The sequence below is a fragment of the Hippocampus zosterae genome, chromosome 4 (assembly GCF_025434085.1).
Source record: "Hippocampus zosterae strain Florida chromosome 4, ASM2543408v3, whole genome shotgun sequence".
NCBI classification, from domain to species: domain Eukaryota; kingdom Metazoa; phylum Chordata; class Actinopteri; order Syngnathiformes; family Syngnathidae; genus Hippocampus; species Hippocampus zosterae.
This window is the reverse complement of record NC_067454.1, coordinates 185,361-197,742: the sequence shown is the minus strand read 5'-3', so window position 1 is coordinate 197,742 and position 12,382 is coordinate 185,361. Positions and strand designations below refer to the sequence as shown.

Genomic DNA, 12,382 nt, shown 5'->3' with positions numbered 1-12,382 from the left:
TGTCTGCAGGGCACTCAGTAGGAATGGCTTGGTAGAGCCACTCCTCAGGTTCTGCCCGAGTGTCGACCAAAAAAACGACCATGCATAGTAAGGCGTTCTTAGCAGAAAAAAGATAAGAAGCCATCCGGAGGTCCATCTCACAGCGCCGTTGACTCCGATGACACGAGCTTGCGTATTGTTCTGGCGACGCGGGCTGTTGGCGCAGCAGTCAAGTGGAGTGCCTGAGGCCAGTAGACATTTATTGCGTCGAGCACCATCAAGTACAGAAAGAACGCGAGGTACACAAAATGGCAGCCCACTCAAAACAAATATCGACAACAATCCGCAAAAATCGTCATCGTGTTAAATACAATCCTAAAAATCATCGTCAAAATAAGAAGATAGCACCTTTGACGACGCTTCCGCTCTGGGAGGAGCCGACCGATGACATCAGTTGTGTTGTTTTTGGGGGGGTCTCAGGTTGGCCGTCGGTCGGCTAATCCGTTAGCGCCGGAAGCGTTACGAGGTATGTGACTTCTGACTTTCGCTTTCGGGCGTCTGGCAAAACATTTGCCGGTCTTGCCGTCCCGTCCCATCGGCCGTCGGTCCTCCGCCGTCACCAAGAGGTCCGGCTGGCGTAAAAGTCTCCGCAAGTCCGGCAGCAACGTTGGTACCAGCGCACATCCCGGCAAAGGCTCTTCTCGCGGATCACGCGGCAGTACACGGGCCACTGGTCGCCGCTCGTGCACTTGTAGGTCAGCGCGGCTGTGGTGGGGGGGTGGGGGAGGGGGCGACAAACAAAGAACGTGGCCGCAAAGGAGGACGAGTCGGACCGGAAGAAGCGGGCGAGAAAGCCATTTGGCGCGGGTCGGACGGAAAGAGGCGGGGCCGGCGGGGGCGGCGTCCCGACCCACCTAGCCTGGGCGAGGTGATGGCGTTGCCGTCGAGCTGGGTGGCCTGGCGGCGGCGGCACTCCCCCTGGGGCCGGCAGGGTCGGTAGGTGGGCGGGCGCAGGGCCGGCGGGCACTCGCTGCCGTGGCGACCGCTCACTTTGTGCATGCACTGCACCGCGCGCGACTGCAGGCCCCGCCCGCACGACGACGAGCACTGGCGGCCAAAGACAAAAAGGCCCGGTCAGCCCCGCGGCCCCGAGAACCAAATGGGAACGCGGCCAGCGGGTGGAGAAAGCAAGACTTGGCGCGCTTTGGATGGGGCGGCCGAGTCTCCGAGGCCTACCTTGGACCACTGGGCGGTTTTCCACTCGAAGCAGCGCGAGTGGTCCCGGCAGGGCTCCCGGTGGGCCGGCCGCGTCGGCGGATCGCAGAGGCCGCCGGCGCTGCCGCACGTGACGTTGCGAGTGCGCACCCCTTGGCCGCAGCCCTCCGAGCACTGAAGTGACAACGGGATCGCCTCAGACAAAAAAAAGAACCCGCTCTCCCTCTCGCCCCCCCTCCCGCCACACACCCACTTTCTCAAATGTGAAAAGGAAGTGTGGCTCGATGTTGCGCAATTCGGCTGGCGACCCACCTGCGACCACTCGGAGGCTTCCCAGACGGCGAGGCAGAGGCGGCCCTCGCAGGCCTGCAGGTGCGGCGGGCGGGGCCCCGGGCAGCGGCCGCCGCCCCCGTCCTCCCGCTCCTCCCCCTCCTCCTGCTCCTCCTCCTCACGTGAGCCGTCGCGCCGTTGCCGCGCGCAGAGCACCCGCCGCCGCTGCGTGCCGGGGCCGCACGTGGCCGAGCAGGGGCCCCACTCGCTCGCCGACCACCTGAAGCGCGGCGCACAACCAAATTGCCTTTCAAAGTGCGGTGAGAGGAAAGGGGGGGGGGCAAGTGCTTCGATTGCAAACTGGCTTGAGCGGCAGGCCGCGCCGCCCCGCCCGCACACCGGGAGGCCACTAGCAACTGGGGAAATAGTCCCCCCCCCCCTTATCCCTGTGCATCTTCCCCAAGTTCCAGCGGGCGACGCGGCAGCTATCCGCGTCTGAGTTGGCAGGAAGAAAAAAGGGGACGGGAGGCTTTGGCGCGTACCGGAAGCGGCAGGGTTGAGGGTTGCACGGCCCCACTTGCGGCGCCGGCCGACGCTCGGCCCCACACAAGGAATCGTCGGCGGCCTCGGCGGAGCGGTTGGCCAAAGGCACGCACGACACCGAGGTCCTCCGCTCGCCTGCAGAGCAGAGGAAGGCGGCCGTGTCAAAGTCGGGGAAGCGCCGGGCGCCGGCGCCGCGTTGCGTCGCGCGCTACCTCCTCCGCATTGCGCGCTGCAGGCGCCCCAGCCACCGTGCGTCCAGACGTAGAGGCGCTGGGGGGGGCCCGGGCGCTCCGTCGTGTACTCGTAGTGAATGGCGTACGTTGGGTCGTGGAACAGCAGCACCTGCCGAGGCGGACGGAAAGCTTCAGTCGTGCGGGGCGGAGGCTGCCCCGTTTTTTGGGGGGGGAGGGGGGGTTACCAGGAGGTGCAGCGGGGCGCGCGTGGGCCCCCGGGCCCACATTTTCTCCCACAATCCTCGCCTGACGTATCGGACGGTGGCGCCGGCCACCTGGAACTCTCCCGGGAGCTCGATCTTCCAGTCGCCGTTGATCGACTTGCCACCGCCGTCTTTCAGGGCTGGAGCGGGCGCGGGGTCACAAGGTCACAAGGTCACAAGGTAGCGGCGAGCGTTTGGGGAAACCAGACCCCAGGAAAAAAATGGCATCTTGGCCGAGGAAAAGGAGGGACAATCCACTCGAGACAAATTCTGCCCTCCCCCGACACACGACGGAAGGAAAAAGGACACGTTTCCCTCCAGGGAAATTGCGCCAAAGTGTCTTACCCAGGAAGCTGTGCGAGGGTTTGTCCTCCACCACTTTGATCCGCCGCGCTCCGGCGGGAATGACGAGCGCCTCCACGTAGCCTGGCGCGCACACACACAAGTCGCAGCAGTGTCAAGAGTGAGCAATCGGCTTTTGTGACGGGGCGACGCGGCGTACCCATGCCGCCGCTGTGGTTGAAGTCTCCCCTCACCACGGCGCACGATCGTCCGTCGCCATCGCAAACGCCGCAGGCGTCTTCCTCGGACGACGAGCCGATGACGCCGTCGCAGCCGATTTTCTGCGGGGCGACAAAGAGGGCCAAACCCGAGGACGTCGGCTCACGTCGAGATTTTTTTGCACTGAGACATTTTGGGCCGTCGAGTCGCACGACGCTCAAGTCTTGGAAAAAAGGCTCCGATGTTTTCGGGCAGTGAGTTACCATCTTTAGAAATCATTTTAGGAAAACGTATCACACAAAATAGAATTTTTTTTAACCTCAATAAATAAACCAAAATGCTCCTGTGCTGAAGCCAAGTGCACCGGCACCGGGCAGCGATTCCCTGTCAGACCGCTAGAGGGAGCACAAGAACCAGCGGCAGGCGGCACTCGCTCGGCTGCGCGTCAACCTCCGCCGGCCGCGACTCGTCCCCTTGAAACGTGACGTGACGGCTTGGTTGATTTGAGCTTAGCGTACCTGGCAACTGCCGTTGACGCACAGGTCGGCCTCGTACGGACCGCACGGCGTGCCGTCCATCACCCTGTCGGCCATCAGCACGGAAATGTCACGACCCACCGGACGGCAGAACAACGCGCATGGCTTCTCTAGGCGCAAACACGCGCACGCAACCAGACACACACACACACACACACACACACACACACACACACACACACACACGCATTAAGCATGAAACGTGGAGACGCTGACACACCCTGACTCTCACAAGTATATGCCCACACAAGGACACAAGGGCGCGCTCAATCACATGCACGTTCTCTCTCACACGCACGCATACTAAAAATGAGTGGTGTCCAGCGATTTTAAAAAAGTGCGATTAATTGATTGGGCTTTGTGATTAATCTAATTAATCTATTTTTAATCTCATCTAAAAAGTACTGAGAAAACCCCTATTTTCATTTTAAATTTGTTACATTATTGAGGCAGATCAATAATGGCATTATACAATAAATAATTTTATATTTATATCATTATAAAACAAGTATTTTATTGATTGATTTATTTTCAGCAGACTTGGGACGGATGCAGTCCGAGCCATTGACATTGACTTGCTGTATTTGAGACGAGTCAAAGTCTGACCTGCAACCTTGAGTTTCGACCACTAGGGGGAAATATCACTGTTTTGTTTGTTTTTGTAAATCTCCAAAGAATTACAAGTCAAATAGAACATCGGGTCCTTAAAAAGTGCTTAGGTGATCGAAAACAGTAAGAAGAATTTTCTGAGCAATATGCTGTAAGTACTCAACACTGAACTTGGTTCAGATAATAAACAATAAATAAAACGGACCCCTGAATCACAGTGCTGTAAGAAATAACACTGTTCATCGTGACAAACTAAAAGCGCCGAATTAAACTTCAATCCCTTCTCGTAGTCTACAGAGGACACGTCACCTATGGCTCGTACGTGGGCCGTTTACTTTTTGCTACGATGCTCTCGCTCGCTATCTTGCTCACGCTTTCGGCCGTGGCTGCGCTCCCGACTGGGTGCTTTGCATTGATGTAGGAGGCTAAATTGGAGCCGCTTCGGTGCTACGCAAACTCCTCCTTTCTCAAGTGTGCCGCCAGGGCGTTTTTGGAATCTAAATTGTCCATTCATTGTGCGGAGAACTCTCACACGCGGCTCCATTTTCGCCTGCCCTCTCCTCTCTTCACCGCCGCTTACTAAGCCCGCCCAACTCCAATGGGAGCCAATCAGCTGATGCCAAACGAGCCCAAACATAATGGCGGCCAATCAATGTGCGCTTCAGGCTGTGACTGACAGTTGTTTCCCCGCCCTCAACAACTCGGCCAAAGCGAAGCCAAAGGGATGTTAGAAAACGGCAACCCACCGACAGAAACAATAAAGGCAGAGATTAAAATCTAGACGAACGCGCTTAACAGATTGTAATTAATTAATCGCAATGAATAATTTGGCACCTCTACTAAAAACAGAGCTCCACGAACACTTGGACGCTGACACGCATCCACAAGGGGGCGCTCTCTGTGGCTCTCAAACACACACATCGCCCTTCAAAATAGACGTGCGCGGTCACGCGACACACACACGTAGTCGATGCCGACACACGGGCGGGCGCGAAGCCGCGCACGGATGAAGCCACACACATCCGCGTTGGCGGCTCTGAGGCCGTCGGCGCGCGCGCGCGCGCGCGTGAGCATCACCTTCGTTGACGACGGCGGTTAGCATGTCGCTCTTCTTCTTGCCGGCGTGTCGGTCGTAGGACAAACACTGAAGGTCCCTGAAGCTGGGCGCCCCCTTTGGGCACGGAGGACCCTCGCAGGCTTTGTGCTCCACGCTGGCTTTTTGGCAGGGGTGCCCGCCCGGTCCTGGCCTGCGCGCACACACACACGCGCTGTTGTCATGGATACCAGTGATACTATTAGCAGGTATTGATAACACGCCACTAGCAGTCTTATGGACGGAAAATGTCTCGGACACTGAAATGTGTCCATGTGCGAGCCAAAAGTCAGTCGTAGCGGGAACATCATTTGTGGTGAAAGGCCACGGCGGAAGAGGGCGCCACGCACGGCACTTGAAGGCGGAGGTGCGAGTGTGGTACGCACGGGGGGTTGTCGCACTTCCTCTGTCTGAACTGGACTCCGGTGGCGCACGTGCGACTGCACATGCTCCACGGGCTCCAAGGGCTCCAGTCGCCGTCCACGTGCTGCGGGATCGGGCTCTTACTCACGCACTCCCCGCTGCGGCACCACTGACACACACACACACACACACACACGTTAGACACACAGACGCTAGGCAAAAACACGCACATGCTCATGCACACATGCTCGCAACACACACGCAAGTTGCCGGACATTCACAAATGCACCTTCCCGCACACGCGCACACACATGCACGGCAGCGAGTGCAGGCGAGAGAGCGCTGGCCGGCCTGCCACCTTGTCCGGTCCACACTGAGTTCCGTCCAGGGGCGGGTCCAGTTTGGTCTTGCAGGAGGCGTCGCCCTCCACCAGGCACCATAAACCGGCGCACATCAAGTGCTGCGAGACACACGCACACACGTCATCCTGGCGTCCCCCCCTCCACCCCCATCCCCGTAGCTACCTCCATGTCGGAGCAGAAGGTGGCGTTGGTTCCGAAGAGGATCTGACACTGTTCGTCGACGCTGTAATGCATCCCGGGAAGCTTGGAGGGAAGGCGCGGCTGCTGGCGGCTCCACGGGTCCGTGTGCAGCAGACACGCGCTCGACTTGGACCTGGCGCCGAGACACGCCGCGCGGCGCCGTCACCCGCGTGGCTCGCCCGTATGCGAAGGAGGAAGGAGGTCACCTGAGGAACTTCTCCAGGTCGTCGCGGCTGCACGGCGACCACGACAGGTCGCTGGGGTTGCGTCCCTTCACCCACTCGCCGGACATGATGTAGGCGTGGCCGCTGCACGAGGCGTGGTCGTCGTCGTGGCTCATACCCATGCTGGCCCCACACACACACACGCATGAGCACAATAAGTGCAGTGTTAAAAGTCTCAAAGGTCCTGTGCCATTTCTTTTTTTTTCTTTTTTAGCCCCCCCCCAGTTGGTCTGACTTGCACTGCAGAAGCAAGAGAGCGGCCTTTGCAACCGCAGGCGAGCTCGGCATCTGTGCGACGGGAACTCACTTGTGGCCCAGCTCGTGCGCGATGGTGAAGGCCAAGTTGAGGCCGTTGTCCTCGGCCAGCACGCACTTGCGCTTGGCGCTGCACACGCCGCCCAGGTACGCCATACCTTGACACGCAAAAGGCCCGCGCCTGTTAGCCGCACGCTAACCGCCCGCCACGGGGGGCAAAAAGACAGGCGAGACCAACAACAACAAAAAAGACGTTGAGAGAAACACAAAAAGAACCCCCCCCTCCCCCCACTGCCCCCAAGAGCACGAGACTGACAAAAAGAGCCCCAAAAGTGGCAAAAAAGACATGGGGACACCAGTGCAAAGGACGGCGAGGAAGCTTACCGACAGTGTCACACGGTTCCTCCTTGTGCACGCAGAAGTCTGTCCTGAGACACACCAAACAACAAGTCAGCACATTCCTTCCTCGGGGAAAGCACAAACGCAAGACGCTGTCCGGACACCAAAGTGGGCCTGGGATCCATTTTCGCTGGACGGCGCTGATGAGAAACGTGCGTGACTGTGGGAGTCCACCTGACTTTTGCTTTTGCTTGCTCGCGCTTCTCGACTTCAGCGAGCGTCTGCCAAACGATGCCCTCTGCTGGTCGGGTTTACACATTGCGCCCCGATGCCCTCATTTGCAGTGGTGTGCCAAGAAGCGCCGAGAAGCTACCGGGGCCGTGCGGCCCGAGGCCGAGTCGGCTGGGTTGGGGGCCAACCCACCTGGTGACGAGCACGGCGCTGTCCACGGGCGGGAGTCGGTCCGCTCCTGCGGGCAGGCGATTGCTTCCCAGGCGGCGCCGGCCTCCAAACTCTTGGTGCTGCCACTGGCAGAAGCTCTCCAGGGAACGCTCGCCGTGGTGGCCCACCTTCAGCTTGTCCTGAGGGAAGGCGCAGAGCGGGGGAACCCAGAGCGTGCGCGATCCTCGCTCGAATGAAGGCCTTTGATAAGGCTCAGAGCGAGCGAGTGAACGCAAGCGCAAGAATGTCGGCGAGAAGCCCGAGTGGATGAAAAGTGGACACAATCGGGTTTCTACAGTGAAACTCCTCAACAACGATACCTACATGGGCGAAAATACCCCCTAGTGTGAAAAAAGTCTTCACGCATTCACACCTTTCCCACTTTCTTGCCCCCCGTACGACGGAAAAAACCGCCGTTGCGTTATACGAAATCTTTTTCTCTGCCATTGCCTTCGCTACAACAAAGTCTAATCCAACAGTGACCTCAAGCGCTTCCTGCCCTATGCTCATACTATTGGAATAAAAATAATCAAGAGTACACGTACGTTTGTGTGTGCGTGCGTGCTTACATCCGAGATCAAATTTGCTCGAGTGAAAACCCCCTGTTGTGAAAAACGTCTTGCTGCAAGCATGATTTCGTTGTAGAGGAGTTTAACTTTATCGAGGGTTTGGTTTCATGCCTTCCCATCCACCAGTGACACACTTGACAGGACCGGCGCTGGTCCAAGCTGACACTCACTGGGCGACTGTGAAGCAGAACCAACTTTGTGACCCGAATGTTGATCCTCACGCCCAAACTCTGGTGCCGGAACATGTTGTACACCTGAGTCACACACACACACACATACAAGAGACGAGCACACGCTGGCCACCACCTATTCTGCGGGTGGGTGGGGGCTTGGGGGGGCGTAAATGCCTTGTTGTTGTGCTCACCATGTTCATGACGGTCAACAAGAACCTCCTGGCGGCGTCGGCGCCGTGGTACTGGACCATGCTGGAGTCGGCCACCAGCAGCGTTTCCACCGTGTAGGCGTCCTCGCCGGGGATGGCCGCGCGCTTGCGACCACCTCCCTCCGCCGCCTTCTCCTCGTCTGTCAACACACGTGGCGCTTTTCAGTGACAAAAAAATGTTTTTTTCTGGCTTCCGGCTTGCTCCCGCCGTCCTGTTTGAATTTATGGGGCGAAAAGGAATTTTTGGAAATTCATTCCAAAAAAATAGATACGATTTTTTTGTTCCTGAATAATAAACGACAGGGAGAACGTTTGACGGTTTTACAATGCTCTGGCATTTGTTGAAGTGTGTGACTGAGATTTGAAAAAAAGGGAAAAGAAATCTGTAAATCTGCTGCTTTTTGGGGGGGGGGTGAAGGGGTTGAATGTGATTCTCTGTCTTTTTGTTTGTTTGTTTGTTTGTAATGTGTCATCTTGGAGGATTGAGACTTTCCGGAAAGGGACGAACGCTTTCGATTCCCTTCAGGTCGGGGAAGAAATGACGTCACGGAAGAGCGGGGGCGACCACGTGAATGAGCGAGACATAAACGGCGGTCACGGAATAGGAGGGGGGGGCGCCTGCATTGATATGCGCAGAAGGAAACCACCGCCGACTCTTTGGAGACGACATGGCCCGACTTTTCGGAAGCCCACAAGTGACGACGGCTACAATCCAAGGGAGGACCCGTGCAGGGGGGGGGGGGGGGGCAGACGCAGAGACCATTGAAAAGAGAAGGGCAGGGGAATTTCAGGCATTTCCCCAAAGAACTTGAGCCCGCTTCATCAGCAATGCTCATTTATTTGCAGGGTTGGAAAGGTCCGAGTTTGCAGGCGTGTTGTCATTTGAAAGATTGATTTCAAACATTTGCGGGGGGGGGGGGGCCTTCCTCATTTTCACACTTTCAACGCACTCTTTGGAGGAGCGGCGGCAAGCCTGATGTGAGAGAAGCCGCAACGCTCTTAACGCTCGCCGTCTGACCTGCTCGTGAACACGTGCAACGTATTAAGAAGGGAGAGACCGTGTGTGTGTGTGTGGTCTTGCCTGAGAGGGCTTATGTAACTTTTGCGGGGGGGTCAAGCTGCTTGGCTTCATGAGCGCGCACCACCACACACTCACGCTCAGAGTGCGCGTGCGTGTTTTGTACCGAGTGATGATGACGAGCGTGTTTTTTATGGCGTGCGCGTTCTGGCTCCCGAGGAGGACACTTTCCAAGTCCCCATTCGCGGGCGTGTCGGCGATCCCGTTTGCCTTCCCGCAGTAGCGCCGCGTCCAGAGGGTGGCGCGGGCGCCCCCTGGTGGCCGGCGCGTGGCTCACCTCGTCGGCGTCGCGGCGCGCCGTCGGCGTCTCGGCGGCGCCGTCGCATCAGCTGATGTTTGATGCCCGAGAGCCACCCCGGCGAGCGCTGGCTCTGCCGCCGCCGCTTTTCCTCCTCCAGGGGGCGGATGAACAGAACCTCGCCGTCCACGTGCACCAGACCCGTCTGCAAAGGGAAACGCCCGGGGACGGCCGGTCAACTCGCCGGACGGCTATTAACACGGAAATGAGGACCCAAAATCCCACGTCAGTAGAGTCCTTTTGTGCGCGCGTGTGTGGGCGCAAGCGTACCAGGCCTCCGCAGGCCGTGATGGACACCAGCGAACCGGGTCGGTCCAGGACGGAGCCCGAGTAGAGGCAGAGCTGCTTGCGGGCCATTGGCACGCAGGCCGGCGGCGTCCCGCCGGCCCGCCGTTCCTCCACCAGCAGATGGGCGGGCAGCAGGCCGCCGCCGTCCCTGGTGGCGTTGAGCCGCAGGTTCCGTCCGAAGGCCGCCAGCGACACCAGCAGGCGGTCCGGGTCGCCGGGCGCCGACAGCAGCCTGGGGAACACCTCCGCCGATTCCTCGGAATCCGCGTCGCCGTCCACCATGGCCGCTGAGCAAAAGCACGCCCATCATCATGTCATCAACGGTTTACGAGGCGACGTTTCGTTTGCATCGCTTTTTTTTCCTCTCCAAAAGATTTGTTATCATTAACCGCAAAGGAGCATCAATTATTTGCAGAGTTTCATGACTCGACCCGGCTAACCGGTTTTGGCGGGGGCCTGCCGAACATCGAGATTTCCCCAAAAGCGACGACCCTTCTGTCCAAATGGCCACTCCGAGCCCAACCCGCCTCGGTTGCCGCCGATTGCCGTCGGGCCGCAACGGACTCATCGCCGCCATGTTTTTGAGGGACGTCCACCGAGAAAAGCTGGCCGTCCGTTGCCACTGATGGTGTGGGAATGTCCGGTAGCCAAACGAACAAAAGACAGACGGACGGGGAGGGGGTGTGGGTGCAGAGATGACTTTTATGGCGCCCAAAGTCATTGCCTACGCTTCGCTTGACTCCAAATGCTTCCCTTGGCCCTCACCAGCCGCTTCGCACAGACACTCGGTCACAGGTCCTTCTCCTGGCGCCTAGGAGGAAGTGAGCAACGTGTTCGCCCGCTTTTTCAAGCTTTTCATATGTCACGACGTCCCGACGGAGTCACAACGGGACGCGATTTAAACACATCTGGTGGGAGGGGCTGGCATGTAAACAGAAGCGCGTGGAAGGTGCAAACGGAGAAATGAGATGAGCCCCGGCTCGAGTCGCTCGCTTCGGACAACTTGGCGCTCATTCGTCACGTGCCTCGTCAAAAAAAAACGTTAGCAGCTAAACGAGCAGGCAAAATCCATCTCACTTCGAGGTGTTTTCTCAGAGGAGATAGGCCAGAAGCTGCTGACATCTGTCAGTCGATCGGTCAGTCGGTCTTTTTCCCTCTCGGCAAAAAAAAATGGGCGCTTGAAACAAAAGCTTCGAGCGTATTCGGTCCAAGGACAAACATCGTCAAGGGGAGGAGCGGTAGCCGAAAAGTGTCGTTCGGCGCGGTCCCCTAAATATTTGTACGCCGTTACTCGGCAGGCAGCCAGCGGCGGCCGCGACGCGACGCGCTAGCCGAGCCGACTCGGGACTTACCGCACGCTTCCGCGCACAACAGCGCCACCAGCAGGCAAGACACACGGCCGCTCCGCATGCCGAAGCCAAGGAACGGTCCGGGACCGGGACCGGGACCGGAGCCGCTCGCCAGCACCGGGACCGGGACTTGGACAAACGTCGTCGGGCCGGCAAGAGGGAGCGCGAGACGACCACGCGTTTTCTTCCCTCCTTCTTCTTCTTCTTTCCCAAAAGTGGATCAAATCAGGCGGGCCGAGGACACGCCCTCGGGAGCCGGCTCCGCCTTAGGTCCGATGCGATTGGAGGAAAGCGCCGCCTCTCAATGGCCGACGCGGCTGTCAATCAGAGCGGGGGCGTGAAGTGAAACCTTACGCGTGCTCTGGAGGGGCGGCCGCCGAGGCCGCGCGTGCGCAGCGGTTCCGAATCGTTTGGATTCGTTGGCGCTCCGTTGGAAATGGGAGCGATTACATTCGTCCTGCTTTTTAAGCAAAGTGTGCCGAACTACAGGAGATTGCTGTGCTGTGCATTGTTACAACGAAGACAATATAGTCAGACTGAAATGAAGGAAAAGTCTTCTTGTTTTTAAAATGAACATGAACTCCCACCACCACAAAAAGGCCCAAAAGTTATTTGTATCCTGAAAGTAATTGACGTACTATAAACCTTGACCAATCATGACTCAGTGCGATGTGATCATCGATCTTTACTTGGGGGGGGGGGGGGGGGGGTCACGGAATCAAGTGGAGAACTTCCATAGATTGAGACGCAGTCCGCGCAGCAGTAGTGGCGCGCTGGCCGTATCGCGTGGCAAGCCGATGCGATGGTCCGACACTTCTCTGCGTTTTGAGGAGGGCCTCGCGACGCCCGGACGCTCGCCGACGGGGGGCCGCGACCAAGCCAACTGGCGCCAACGCCTCCGCCCCTCCATTTTCTTTCTTTGACTCGTCAACGTTTGCAGCGCGCCCGCTGCCACAACAATTTCAAAACACGAGAAAAGCAAACTTATCAGCTGCATGGATAAGATTTATTTTTGGGGTGGGGTGGCGGGGGGTTGAAAAAACAGAATCCACAATGCGCACAACCGATGAAA

The 12,382-nt window shown here is 58.2% G+C and overlaps 1 protein-coding gene across 1 annotated transcript; it reads right to left on the bottom strand.

The window, feature by feature from the left end:
* Nucleotides 1-222: 222 nt before the first annotated feature.
* adamts17 (ADAM metallopeptidase with thrombospondin type 1 motif, 17) lies at nucleotides 223-11,589 on the bottom strand. Its single transcript, XM_052064159.1, has 23 exons — nucleotides 11,314-11,589; nucleotides 9,944-10,248; nucleotides 9,653-9,818; nucleotides 8,280-8,437; nucleotides 8,086-8,169; nucleotides 7,329-7,486; nucleotides 6,951-6,994; nucleotides 6,619-6,724; nucleotides 6,294-6,434; nucleotides 6,070-6,220; nucleotides 5,904-6,005; nucleotides 5,569-5,714; nucleotides 5,167-5,336; nucleotides 3,463-3,590; nucleotides 2,946-3,066; nucleotides 2,789-2,869; nucleotides 2,426-2,583; nucleotides 2,220-2,349; nucleotides 2,007-2,142; nucleotides 1,507-1,744; nucleotides 1,216-1,368; nucleotides 894-1,086; nucleotides 223-744 (listed from the first exon to the last, which is right to left on the bottom strand). The coding sequence occupies exons 1-23, from the start codon at nucleotides 11,369-11,371 to the stop codon at nucleotides 596-598; spliced, it is 3,276 nt and encodes a 1,091-aa protein (XP_051920119.1). The 5' UTR covers nucleotides 11,372-11,589; the 3' UTR covers nucleotides 223-595.
* Nucleotides 11,590-12,382: the final 793 nt, after the last annotated feature.